Source organism: Phodopus roborovskii, unplaced genomic scaffold (assembly GCF_943737965.1).
Source record: "Phodopus roborovskii unplaced genomic scaffold, PHOROB, whole genome shotgun sequence".
Taxonomy (NCBI): domain Eukaryota; kingdom Metazoa; phylum Chordata; class Mammalia; order Rodentia; family Cricetidae; genus Phodopus; species Phodopus roborovskii.
The window spans coordinates 41,112,401-41,127,254 of NW_026126418.1; the positions used below are offsets into that span (position 1 = coordinate 41,112,401).

Consider the following 14,854-nt stretch of genomic DNA (forward strand, 5'->3'; position numbering starts at 1 on the left):
CAACAGCCAGGTTAAGCGCACTGGGAAATTGGCGCTGTTTGGGAGAAGAGAAACAGATCGATTGCCCTTGTGACTCCCCGCCCCCCCCACTCGGCCCACCCCGCCCCCCGCGTTCCTCGGCCCTCCCCCTCCGCCTCCTGCACCCCGCCTCCTCCCCTCCCCGCCCCCAAGCCTCTCACTCGCGGCAGACCGGTGAGAGGCCCCCCTCCGGAAGGTGAGCGGGATGGATTGGACTCTGGCGGTGAACGCGGGTGTCTCGAAGTGGTGCTAATGGGAAGAGATTTCTGCTCCCCAAAGAAGATGCGCTGCCACAAAGAGCGGCTTGCGCGCCGGCCTGGGCTCTAGCCCGGGAGACATCCCGGGAGAACTCCGAGCTTGGAGCGCTTGGCTAAGACCCGGGCAACATGCCTGTTCGCAGGGGGCATGTGGCACCGCAAAACACCTTCCTGGGGACCATCATACGGAAATTTGAAGGACAGAGTAAGTTCTCTTTCGCTTGCTTTCGGCTTTGGTAGAGCACTTGGCGTCCGTCAGTCGCTTCCAAGATAGGGAGATGGACAACTCCAGGCTGTCAAGTTAGAAGCTGGGAAAGCCAGACACAGCCAGGCAGTTCGGGTGGCAGCGGGAGTGTTCTCTCTCTAATATTAATTGGGATTTACGTTTTAGGTTATGGACTCCATTGTACAAGGCAATTTGATCCTCCTCTCCCACTGCTCCATTATCTGCCTTGCTACTTCATGCCCTACTAGACTACTACCTTAAAGGGAACGTGCGGTATAACATGGGCTTGCATTATAACATAGGCTTTTCTGTGGCAGACTTTTTAAAGTCAGGAGCAGAGCTGACCATAGGTTCCAAACAAGGACATATAAATGGTAGTAGCGATGCCAATGGCTATGCAGACTGTGTTTTCTTCATAAACTGCTTGACTGTGGATTGCCAACGATGCTTGCTTGATGATAGTTGGCTCCTAAAACTGAACTTTGTATGGAAGCTGAAAATAGACGATAAAGAATAATATGAAGAGTAGTGCCAGAAGCTCATCACCCAAAACACATATATGTGTATATGTGTGTCTCTGTGGCTCCCCTAAACATGCCGTCTGGGAATTTAAAAATCCAAGTACACTCCGTAAATCCCACAGAGACTGAATGTTGATAAATTTAATGTACTCATGTAAGCAAACCACTAGGAATTATTTTATATAAATGTCATTTAAAATTCTATAGTTGTCCATTTATGTTTTGCACTAAATCTACCTCAACATGCATTTATGTGCCTACTTTACAAATTTTCCAGTACTGCATTTAATAGTGTGACGATATGGTCTTGTACAAATTGACTTCCCTATCCTGCTTTCATATTCTTTCTGGAAATAACAAATATAGTTTGCTAGCACACTTAGTGTGATTTGTATTAGAATATCCACTATTGCACAAAACCATCTATCTTGTTACAAAGAAAAAGTTTTTAAAATGTGTTAATGTCATCATTAATGCATATGTGTGTGTGTTATTTTTTTATCTTTTGGAATCGGTCATTATGGAGAGTGTGAGGCTTTACCTTATTTAGTGTTAATAAAACTGAAATAATTGTATTGCTAAAGATAATTGTCTTAAATACACCATGTGTAAAAAACTACAAACATATATGCCTTCCCTACAAAAAAATAAACAACAACAATAAAAAATACAAGAATAATAAGTGCTTTAAGAAAGTTACATTTTAAGGTCTAGGCAAAGTTGAAGTGAGATAACTGACAGTTACAGGATGTTTCAATTTTCAGGCTTAGAAAAAAAAAATAATCACACAATTAAGTGGCATTCTGGAACTATCCATTGGCAGGCTGCTTGTCTGTCTGCCTGTCCACTAGGACCCCTGGGATTCGCAGAGCTTGAGAACTAGATAACTTGGAAACTTCTGTTCTTTAAATTGAAGAATAATTTTCTTAATTTTTCTATTAAATACTTAGTGCCACTGAATTCACATTTAAAGTTTGTAGAGGTGTGTGTGTGTGTGTGTGTGTGTGTGTGTGTGTGTGTGATATTTACTTCTTTAGTTAGGGAGAGGCCTAACTAATTAGCATTTGGGAGAAGCAATTGCATTTCAGACCCTTATTATGCAACAAATTGTTTTAGTGTTTGTGAGAACCTTGTGGAAGATTTTTAAAAGATGCCTTACTCTCTTATTGCAGATAAAAAATTTATCATTGCAAATGCCAGAGTGCAGAATTGTGCCATCATCTACTGCAATGACGGGTTCTGCGAGATGACTGGTTTCTCCAGGCCAGATGTCATGCAGAAGCCGTGCACCTGCGACTTTCTCCATGGGCCTGAGACCAAGAGGCATGATATTGCCCAAATTGCACAGGCGTTGCTGGGGTCAGAAGAGAGGAAAGTGGAGGTCACCTACTATCATAAAAATGGTAAAGTGGACCTGTTTAGGGTTCCTTGTACTTGATTCTCTTGAAATGAAATTTTTATTACTCAAAGTTCACATGCAAAAACACCATATAATTAATTGTAGATAGATTATTTTAAATATAAAGTCTTAGTATCCAAGAAATATGGATATTCTTATTATTGGAGCAGTAGAAAAAATCCTTCTTTGTGTAATGGTACCTTGTTTGAACTCTGTAGAGGTGCAGTAACTTAATGTCACCGAAGACAAAAATGTCATATGTCAGCCCTGACATGTTTTAAAGAAATAATGTGAAGATTAGTAATTCACTGTTTTCACCATTCTATACATAGTGTAAGAGAAACACATTTTATTTGCCTGCATTTGAACATATTTCACAAGGTCTTCTTGGAAACTGTTTAATCTGAATTGAAGATTGGTACCATTATGAATGTTTCTTGGCTTTTTAAGTGTTGATGGATGGAACTTCTTGTCTCTTTCCTTTTTTTTTTTTTTTTTTTTTGAGAAGATTAAGCAGAGTTTTTAGTAACTTCAATAACTGAGCCACTGAATTTGGGTAGATACATAAGTTAAAAAATAAATATAGAACGCATTATTTGCTATAAGAAATACAGAAAAGTATCTGTAAGTATGCAGGGTTGTTAGTATTTACTTGTCCACAATAGCTAAACTAATATTTCAAAGTTAAGACCATTATTTCAATTTTAAGGATATACTACCTTGTTGTAGCCTTGCCCTGAGAGCACTGTACATGAAATTATACTGTACCACATATCCCCTCCCACACACACATTCACCTGTGTGTTCATTATATTCAGATATAGATAACTGAATATAAACAGGTTGCTGTATATGATTTTCATATAACCCTTTTTAATATAAATGTAGATATATAATGTGCACACTTAATGGCATTTGCCAATTTAATAAAACACTTATAGAATACATGTACCTTGTAGTTTTTGAAAAAATTGAATGATCTATTTCTCCCTGTTGCATATATGAAAATTAGTGAGGCTACAGAGACTCTGTCATAGTATAGTCTATACTATATTATGACTCCTTTGAAAACTAGAGAGAAAAAATAGCAAAAGAAATTATAATACTTTCTCTTATTTATTTTTTATGTTAGTTGATATAGGATTCAGTAAATGATTTTTCCCTTTTTATTTAAATTTGAAACAAGTTTCTTTCACTTGTCAATCCCAGTTCCCTCACCCTCCCATCCTCCCCTATCACCCCCACCAAACTCCAGCTCATCCCCTTTCTGCTCCCCAGGAAGGGTGAGGCCTTCCTTGGGGAGTCTTCAAAGCCTTTCATATAATTTTGGGTCTCTTATTTTCTTATAATTAAATGTGTCATGGTAAGAATTGTATAATTCTTAATTACTGGATTTTTCCATTTATAAAGATGAAATTGGGTGGGTATTTGCAACTAGGTATTACTGGAAAAACAGGTTTATATAACCTTCTATTGCTTTGGAATGAAAGCAATTTTATGATTATCAAACAGCAGAGCTTGTTTCTTTAATTCTTCCCAGCTACCTCTTACTTTTTGATCAAAACATTGTGCATTATAAATAGCCCAATGGCTCCACTCTCTAAAACTATTTCTGTATCAAGACTCTCACAGAGCACTGCAACTTATCTCATTTGTCTATATGATGCCAAGAAACTAGATCTTTGAAAGTGTAAGAAGTTCAGTGTTGTTTCTTTTCTGACTGACTGTAAGGCATATAGTTGACATGGTCTATGTTGTGGTTATTCGATGCATGATGGCCCAAGACTGATTCAGATTTTTTTCCATCTCAAAAAATTAAAGTTGTGCTTGGACTAAATCAGTTATATATTAAGTACATTTTTTTCAGAATGGTCTCAACTAGGAATTGTATCTATTATGGTGTAACTGAAATGTGGAAGTTTTGAACCCTGATCACTTAATTCACTATAACCACAAAATGAGCTCAGAACACTTTTCAGAAATAATTTTGCATAGCCACAAACTTGGTTACAGAGTAGTGAAGATTTCAGTGCATTGACAATTGCAAATCTATGCCTGAATGGTTTCCTTAGCTATATGAATTAATAATGTTTTTTCATACAAGGAGTCTTTGTTTGGAAGCTCATCAAATATAGCAATGTCAGTTTTTCGTAAAGATTGTAAACTATCTCTAGTGTTAGCAAGAAACTGTTTATTCAGCTTTAATTGGTAGAGGAAATGCATAGATGAACTCAGTTTTTCTACTTTTCAAGGAAAATTTATTAAATTCAATCCCCTTGGATGTTTTTAGCATACAGATATGTTTATCTACTTTGGATACAAAAAACTAGTGGTTAGCTTTGATGCTAGTTCCAGTGCATTGAATAGAATCTTGAGTATTGACTGCTTTATTCACATGACAGCTATAAAATCAGTGAAGATTTAGAAGATTCAAACACTTTGATATAGCATCACCTCTTATTGACCTGCTGCAAGCCAGGAAAAAAAAACATTGAAACATTTTGATTGGTTTGTTTATGAAAGTTTCCTTCATTCTTTTTAACTGAGGTCATTTACTTTGATGGTCTGGATTAAGTCTTGATTCTCTTTGCTAAATACTTTCTTTGCTTACTAATTCAGAAGTTCAATGAAATAGATAAGTTATGTAATAAATACAATGAGAAAGTTAGGAGCAGTTGTTATATTCTGTGTTCAGCATTCATTCATGATGAAGCAGGAAAACTATTTTGAGGAGTAAAGCATTTCATTTGAAAGCTCATTTTCTGAAGGGGCCCCACTGGTTTCCTGAGCAGTGAAAGCCAGAGATGTATGCAGTGAGTCCCAACAGAAGCATCATGAGCTGCACAGCCCACTAGGAAACAATACTTCCTACCTTGCTCAGTATGTGAATATTCTAGGTAGAGGAGAGGTTGCTGTTTACCAGAATATTGATTCTTAAAAGAAAAATAAAAACACTTATCTGAAGTAGAAGAACTTGACAATCCTTCCTTTGAGAGTTCTATTTTACAGTTTAAGTCATTATTGCATAAATCATTCTTGGCAGCTCTGAATGTTGCTTGAGGTGATAAAGCTGTAAATCTTTTGACAGGAAAGTCTAATTATATAAAACTATAATTACACTGAGACTTATATAAGGGTGGGCCTGTGTTTTAATACTGTGATGCCTTCATATTAAAAAAAACATACCTTGAGAGTACTAGTAATTGAGAACTAGAAAACACTGGTTATTGTCTTGTTTGTGGTTTGTAGGTGATGGAAATAAGAAAAATAAAAGAATAGCTTAATTGGCTCTGCCATAATTTACTTGTATACTTGATTGAGAGGGCAAATATCATGTCATAGAAATTGCCTGTTGAAACTCTAAAACTGTTCAGCTGTATTCAAGTGTAAAACACAAGTCACCAAGCAACTTCCAAAACCTAGAAACCCAAAGTAAACTTCTCCTGGACAAATAACACCTTTATTCAAAAGGAAAGCAGGCTCTGAAATGTGTGAGAAGTGGAAATCAGACAGACACAGTGCAGATGGAATTTTATTATTCAATCAGTTTAGTATATAATTGCTTTTCTTGTCTTTGTGCTGTTTTTCAATAGCTGGAGGATGGACAGTGGCTGAGGAGAGTCCTTGCCTGATCTGCTCAGAGTTCCACAGGCAATGTTTAATTCCCCTGAAATTGGAAGTGGCTTTGGATTGTTAACATTGAGTCTCTCCTTCCTGAAAGCTATACAGAAAGACCTAAAGGGTGCTGTTTTGCTAGTATGAGTGAAGATTCACCCTGGATGTTACCTTTATCTTAGGTGACACATCCATCATAGGTATGACGAATGCACAAGGGGGTCTCTGCTCTGAAGGCATTTGTATGACAGAACAAGTAGTGTTCATCTGCAACTTCTGGACCAGAGATGTTTCTGAGAAGTTGCTTATAAACAAATAAAAAGTATGTAGATATCATATGACACTTAAGGTCAATCATTACACAATAATAAAATAACTATTAATACATACTTTTTAATCATACTTCCTTACTTGCCCACTAAAATGATGTCTATGATGTCTTAAAGAATCAATGTACTTTAGTTAAAATTTTAGTCATATGAAATAACTATTATAATAGCTTTACATAAGCTTTATGCACATAATATATTCAGCTCTCCTAATTCTTGGATTGTGTAGTAGAGCTGCAGATGGTGGTTTTAAAAACAGAAATAGAAATATAGTTTGTGTGTATGAAATTCAAGCAACAGAAAAGATTTCCAAGGAGTGTGTTGTCTGAGATTTGTTTCATTGTCACTTTCTTTCTCTTATCCTGACTTCTCCCTACTTTATTCAGCAGGGTATTATAACATCAGAGATTCTAAAATTCATTTTCTTTCATAGATCTAATTTTTTCTAACACCTCACACCTTCTGTAGATTATGTTTGAGCCATTGTATCTGTTAGTAAAATAACCATTCTGAAAAAGTCGTCCCCACGGTCTGAAAATTTTATTTCATTATTGTCTCATGTGAAACCAAAATGTCCTGAAGATAGGAATGGCCTGATCCTATCTTGGCACACCACCCTCCAGCTCTACACCTGTGATCAGTGATGCAAAAAATACCCAACCTTTACTGGTGGCTTGGGAGATGACTGCTTGCTTGATTTTATCCCTAAATGGCTTGAGAGCAGGTCAATTTCAAGGCACAGAGTAGGCTGGTCAGAGCAGCTTCCTTCTGCTGAATTCTAAGGGGTTGTGTTTACTCTGCGGTCTGTTTTGGCTGTGGGTTATAAATAGGCATCAGGTCTGCTCCAGCCAACTGCTGAAAGAATGCTTAGACAGTTGAGCTATGGGGAAGTAGCAGGTATAGTATAGAATTCTGTGATGAACCAGTCTTACTGCCATTTGAATTAGAAGCCTGGAAATATTTATAACTTTTCCCCTTCTTCCTAAATGTTTGGTCAACAAATATCTCACAATACTACTCCTACTTCTCCATCTGCTGTCAAGTTGTCTGATTGGAGTCTGCATGACCCACTCTTTGAAGCATGGAAGTATTCTTTTCCCCGTTCTGTTGTCATCAGAGGGCTGTTGCTAAAACATGAACCACACTGATGACTTAGTGAAGCTAAGTATCACTGTAAGTAAATTTTATGCATGAAATAAAGAGGATAATAATTCCATGAACCACACGTTCTACTCTTCACCTTTTGCAGAAAGAACATTGAGACGAGAGAAATTGAGTCACTTGTCAGATCACATGCAGTTCAAAATCGATGGGTCCTGAACTCTTAACAGCTTGACCTTACTATTCATTCAGTTCATCCATGTGAGACACTTGGCTACATACTCATACTCATTAGAACACTCAAGATAAAGTTCTAGACTCCTTTTCAGTGTTCTTTGAAGGTGGCATTCAAGAATAAGGTTTACAGGAATTATTTTTATTATTATTATTATTTTACATGTCGATCCCAGTTCCCTCTCCCTCCATCCCTCCCTTCTTCCCTCCCTCTCACCATCTCTCTTTCCTCCCTCATATGCACCCTGACCACCCTCCCCTCCCATCACCCCACCCGAATTCCACATGTAGGGCAATGCCATCCAGGTGAGGTCATATAAATCTGTCAAGTCATTTGAAGTATTTTCAAGCAAGGCGTATTTGGATAAAACAAGGTAAGTTCTCAGCTCCAAACACCAAGGATAACTTGACCAAAATTCATTTTCTTATTTTCCTTTACTCATTCATACTGGAAAATAGCATCTCTTTTTTCAAAGCTAAGTGTTCTTGCACAACATTGTTAGTAACATAGTTTCTTCTCTGTAATGTGTTCAATGAAGATCAATTAGTTGAGTAAATTAGCAAATTGGTTTCTCTTGTAAATTTGAGGTTTCAAACATAATTGATTATTGTAAGATATATTTATATACATATGCATACACAGACACACACATACATACACCTATTGCACCCAGGCAATATGCAATCCCGAGAATTGAAGGCAGGGTTAAAATGAGTTCACCAGACCCAAGATAAATGACAAATAGATATTTATAGGGAAGCACTTAACACAGATAAGAGTAAATAACCACTGCATTCTTCATATTCCAGAAGATTCAGTCTTTGCTCTTCTGATGCTCTCTGCAACCCAAGAGAGCAGGAGCCAGCCCCTCTTCTATGTTATAATGGGTCATATCTGCACCTGAAACCAAGCCCAAAGGGTGTGGCCACCACTACAAGTTCACTGGCAAGGAAACATGACACTACACAGAAATTTTCTTTTGTATACAAAAAGTAATAGGTTATTCAAAGTTGCTCTTTGGTCTTTCCCTCCTCTTCTCCATACAGAAACCATCACTGCCCTTCTGAAGACAAAAGAAAAGGCATTTTTTATGGTTATTCCTGATTGCCTTCAGAGTCCATTCCCCGGAATCTCTCACCATTTGGTTTTTGATTCCAATGTAAATTCTGGAACAGGCTGCATCATATTATGTTATGATAGTTGAATTTATCTATTTTATGAGCACAATCATAAAATATTAAGTCCTAATAATTTATGGACCCAGAAATATAAACCAATGCTGGCCTCCAGTGTGCACTTAATAATCATTCATTGACAATGAATATGGGATGAAAAATAATACCATAAAGTCATAAAAGTAAGCTCAGGTCTTGAAAAAATGGATGGTAGGCAAAGTGTGATATTTTGATTTATTAAATCACATATAAATGATCTTCAGGTTATTTATTTATGATCATATTCTATAATTTATTAATGATCATATATCTTTGTTTAATATTATTAAGGAATAAATCTTCTTTTTACTCTATAACTATATAAATAGAAAAATATACAAGGAATAGTAAAAGAACTATTTAACAGAAATGTTTCTGGAGTTACTATATGCATCTATCACTTGCCTCTTATCAGTTACTCAATACTATCTCTAGAAATCTTTAGTAGCCAAACTCACAGATCTCTTATGTAGTTTTCTTACTTGATGTCTTTTTGGTTTGGGACAGTATCTCTACTGTTTTACTCAATATTAACATTTTTATATGGGATTTAGGATTATTATTCTTCAGTATTTTCTTTTAAGACAGTGTTTCATTTTGTAGCTCACACAGACCTGGAAAATTGCTATGTAACCAGACTGCCCTCAAGCTTGTAATCTTTCCACCTCACTTCATGAGTGCTGGTTTTCTAGAGTTGCACCTCTATACCCATTTCCACTCACTGTTTTCTTGAGATTATCTAATCTCAAGTAACAGTACTCATATACCAAGGTTATGCAACAGTGAAAGGGTAAAGTCCAAAAAAGTTAATTATTAATAATTATACATGCCATATTAGTTTTTCCTTTTTCATAACTATGCTGCATGCTTTTAGTAACAAGGGTAGGCTACTGAGAAGTAGTAGTGAGGCATCTGGAAGGTATTAACCACCATAAGATACAGTGTGCCCTACCAGTAACAATTAAACTGAAGTTTCCACTTGTCCCAACCAAGTTTCAAGAAAGCCTAGATTAGACTCCCATTGTTATAACTGAAAATTCCATAAAATTTTCTTAATTTTAATTGAGAAAAACAATGTACCTTCTCTATGGAAACTCACTAATTTCTCTGAGAGCACCGTGTGATCCCTCCCACTGATGAAATACATCTAGTTCTGCAAAAACAAAACAAACCAAACAAACAAAAAACATGAAAACAAAACAAAAACCTGGTTTGTCTTGGTAGAACACTTTGTGCTGCTCTTTCCTTAGAAGGGATAAAATCAGCAGTAGCGGGTGATAATAGAGAGAGATTTGCAAGAAGGATTGAAAAAAAAAAATGGGTGGTGGTGGTGATTTGTGTAATTTCTGTTTGAAAGATGCTTTCAAACTAGAATGCTGGGGGTATGTCAAGCTCCTTGGAATATAGTGTTACTTTTCACAGAGTTTTCTTCAGAAATGATTGAGCAGAAGACACTGCTGTCACAGTATATAAATTTAAAACATATCTATTTTGAAAAGAAATGAATGTTAAATTCAAGCAAAGGTTTATAATAGTGGGCAGCTTTAAACAAGCATCTATTAACCTTTCTTAGTTATATTAACACTTTCCTTCCTCTCTTTCTGAGAAATCTTAATCAACCATATATTTTCAGGGCTGCAGGCGTTATTGTTATTTGCATTTTTTCTTCCCTCACAATCAATAGGAGAATGTTAATTTTTCATGGATTGTTAGTTTCGATTGGATATTAATTCTTTAAGTATTGTGTAAAACCTTGATTTCAAAAAATGTAATAACAGTGTAGGTTCAGGAACTTGCAATATCTGTTTCCTCTCATAGAGATCACATACCTTTCTTCAAAGCATTCTTTCAGGTTCTGTTCAGTGAAATTTGCACTAATGATGTAAAATGACAAGCATGACGAGAGAAATTAAAGTACATAAGTGGTGTGAGTTTGCAGTAAATTTCTCAAAGAATATCAAGATAAGCCAGGTATTTGAAAACAAAAAAATTCTTACTATTAGAGAAGATTTCATCTTGAAATCATTCTACAGTATATAAATTTATATCATATCTATTTGAAAAAAATAATGTTAAATTCATACAAAGGTTTATGAGTGAATAATTTTTAAACAAGTTTCCAATTACCTTTCTTAGTTTCCTTGAAAATTTTTTTCTTTTTTCTCTGAGAAAGGTTCCTTAACCATATATTTGATTTTTAAAATGTTAAAAGTTGATCTTTACCGATGTATACATTCAAATGAATGCATAGTGGGTGTGCCTTATAGATGTTAATTCCAGATGCCTATCATATATGATCTGCAGTCTTCTATGCAAATAAGTCTTTTCTCTAACAGCTAATCAAATTCACTTCCTATTCTGTGTCTGGTATTTTATACAAGTTACTTTATTGCTTTACCATGGAAACATTATGAGTCACTAGCATCCTATTATCTGAATTTTCAGATTAGTTAATTTGTGATTGAGAGAATTTCAGCAAACTATTAATGAGCACAGAGCAAGGGGCATGAGGTTTTCAGTCTGTACTTGTCTGAGCACATACACATGATTATAGTAGCTCTAATAAAATGCTTTTATAATGTGCTTATTGTTTTTAAATCATGTATTTAATTGATTGTGTAAAATAAAGATATAATCAATTTAACTCATACCAAAAAGAGTGGTTTTCTCTAAACATTTTGCATTTTAAACTTGTCTTATTGAACAAAATGAATGTCTATCTGGTAGTTTTAAACTCAGTAGAATGAGGGTAGATACTTTAGGAATTTAATCTTTGAATAATAGTGAGATATATTCTCTTATTCTTAAAATTTTCTGAATTGTAGATTAGAAATTATATGCCAATTTAAACTTTGGTATATCTTTTGTCTGGTTAGGACACTACCAAGGAGAAAACCCATATTCTAGGTGCTTTTCTTCTCCTGGTCTCATGAAACTAGCACAACCCCTCCCCCAGCCCTGCCCATCACCAAAAGATTATGCAAATTGTCAAAACCAGCACTGTTACTTAAAGGGGAAAGTTGAGTTTACTAATGTGGCCAGTCTCTAGTTTATTTGAAATGCTTCTACTTTTCTTTCTCTTTGTTCACATTCCATACTCAGTAAGGCAGTACATCTGAATTATTCTCCTCAATGGCCCTCAGCATCTCCCCCCCCCCCCCCCCCCCCCCCGCTGAGGATAACAGCACAACCTTCCTGCACCCTTCAACACTTCTCCATTTCTAAGAAAACTCCTGTACAGTGTCAGTCTCAGATCATTTTGAAGGTGTTCCCTATCCTTGGGCACCTTTTCCACATGCCCTGGCATTCCTTTTCAGATCTCTATTGGGAAACTTACAAAGTAAGTTTTGACTAATTTGTTTCCAAATTGGCCTTCTCTATTCAACATTAACATCTTGAAAGTACTCATGGTGGCACTTATTAAAGACTTGAGGAAATAGTGGAAAAGTAGAAAATGTATTTTTAAAAAAAGTCTAGGCATTAACATTTTTGTAAAAGAAAATACTACATATTTTCTATGGTAGGATCTATAAATATATCATTCATTCATTCTTTCTCTCTTTCAATATCATATGCTTCCCATTTTGGTTAATGTGAAATGTTAATGTAAAAATCAATGTCCTCCATTGTTTAATTGTATAAACAATGAATTGCTAATGTTTATTCACCTGGAATTCTCCAAAAATATATAACTACTAATTACCCTTCTATGTGGACCTGGTAGGAGAAATGGTCAGAGCATTTCAATTACCTACCAAATGCCTACATCCTTCATCAATTCTGGAGGCTACACACAGGTAAATGAAAGTACCAACTTGTCCATGTGTTGTTGGCATCTCTGCCCTCCCTTCATTTCCCCAAATACTCATGAGAAAATAACTCTAAAGCCTTCCTTGAATTATTCTGAGCTCTTTCCCTTCCGACAAATCACATACTAGAAACAAACTCATGCTTACACTAGTCTCCAAACATTTACTTCTCCATTTTCTCCTCTTTCCCTTCTTGTCATTTTCTTTATAAATCTTGCCTCATGGAATAAGAATGTAAAATCTGTATGGTTTCAAAAACACTTCATCAGTCGTACTCTGAAACCTGAGGTTTTCAACACCTCAGCAAGCAAGTAGTTTTATAATCCACCCCTCTCTCTGTACCTCCTCTCTCTCTCTCTCTCTCTCTCTCTCTCTCTCTCTCTGTGTGTGTGTGCGTGTGTGTGTGTTTGTGATTTAATTTCCCTGGCAAAAAATATAAAATACAAATATATGTCTAGAAAATAGAAAACAGATATCTATAGCATTCAAACTAGATAAATTATGGCATATATTCTTATCATTTTCTTTGCAAATATGCTTCTTTTGTGCATCTAACCATATGGACTCTGTTAAAACAAGATGAGGTTGGCATTATATTTTGTAAACCAATGAAAAGCTTTATTTCATCACTGAAAAAGAATATGCTGAATCAAAACCTGATGTAATTATTGCATGATTTTTTTCATGTCAAAACCCAAAATTATTGTGATAGTCAAAAAATATTTCATTAGAGTAGACTATTACCAAAATACTTAAATATTTTACAGTTTCTAATTTTGTTCAGTTGTAAACATGTACCAAAACAAAATATGCATCTTGCTTAGTTAGAGTGTTCCTTTGAACATGTTTCCAGAAGTATGACTGTTGGATAAAACAATGTCTATGTCTCAAAATGATGCATGCATATTTGATACTTCTATTATACTTTTACTCCAAAATGGAAGGTATTTTCTTGTGAATAACAATATTTGGCCTTCCTTTTAATTTTAGTTAAACCAGTGAAATAATCTTACTATCAGATCATTAAATTTAATCTCTAATATTTATTGAAGAACATATATGGAAAATATCTGAAGCATTTTATTTTTATTACTTCCAGAAAACTGATGCTGGATATCTTTATAATTAGGTAGTAATGAGAACATACTGAAGACCTAATTGGCTAGTAAATGCTCTTTCTTATACCCCGATAATTCTTTAAAAAAACTGACAGTCATATTTATATTTTATCTTAGTAATTTGCTAACAAAAATTGAAGTCTCAGATTTTAACAACTACCATTTTAAAAACTACTATTGAAATAATTTACCATTTAAAAGTTAAAGCATTTATTATCTTTGTCACTTTTCTGTACAATATGAATTGGATTTTAACTTGCTTTTAGTATTTATTGTTGTCCTATAATGTGCAATGAAAATTTTAAGTATCGGAGGCTTTTTTTTTTTATAAAATATAGATTTTTAAATAAAAATGTTGTCTTGCTCATATAAAAAGCGATGACTGTACAAGGTAGTAAACTAACAGAAAGTGTATAGAGTGCTAGTGTATTCAACAGGAGTATTTTGTACCATGAATGTTATGTGATGTCAAATAATGAAATTAAACAGTAATGTGTGAGGAAAAACCCAGCAGCAGAAAGAACAGCATGTTAGACACACTAGCAGCTTTATCCACGTAGTCAGTCCTACATAACTCACAACAAAAGGCGGCAGGAAAAGATTCTTGTCGCCCCAGCTCCCTTCCTTAACCAATACAAGCAGAGCTCAGGTAATCGGATCTCTGCAGCAGTGACTCAATGCTTAGGTCTTCCCTCCAGGTGTTCTTTATAATGAATGTCACTTATCCAAGGCTCAGTAGGATTTATGGCTTCCCAGATTGCTCTTAGAATTTGCTCCCTGAATGAAGAACTCCACAGAAATGCCACTAATGATGTTCAAATTCAATGGTCCTATTAGACAGCCTCTAGTCAGTTCACAATCTAAAACTGCATTACTCCTTCCTTTCTTCACAGTTCATGTTTCTACAGTGAACAGACGGCGTACTACTGAAATTTCATACCTACCAACTCTCATTATTTTAAATGTATTCATTGCAACACATGTATGGTGTGGGTTATACAGCATTTTATTT

General features: G+C 35.4%; 1 protein-coding gene across 1 annotated transcript in view; it reads left to right on the forward strand.

Moving 5' to 3' along the window:
• The first annotated feature begins 207 nt into the window (after positions 1-207).
• Positions 208-14,854, forward strand: part of Kcnh7 (potassium voltage-gated channel subfamily H member 7) — a 450,110-nt gene continuing 435,463 nt past the window's right edge. Inside the window, exons 1-2 of the mRNA XM_051184574.1 lie at positions 208-480; positions 2,195-2,425. Of these exons, the coding sequence (XP_051040531.1) occupies positions 405-480; positions 2,195-2,425 (307 nt within the window). The 5' untranslated portion in view covers positions 208-404. The remainder of the gene's footprint in view (positions 481-2,194; positions 2,426-14,854) is intronic.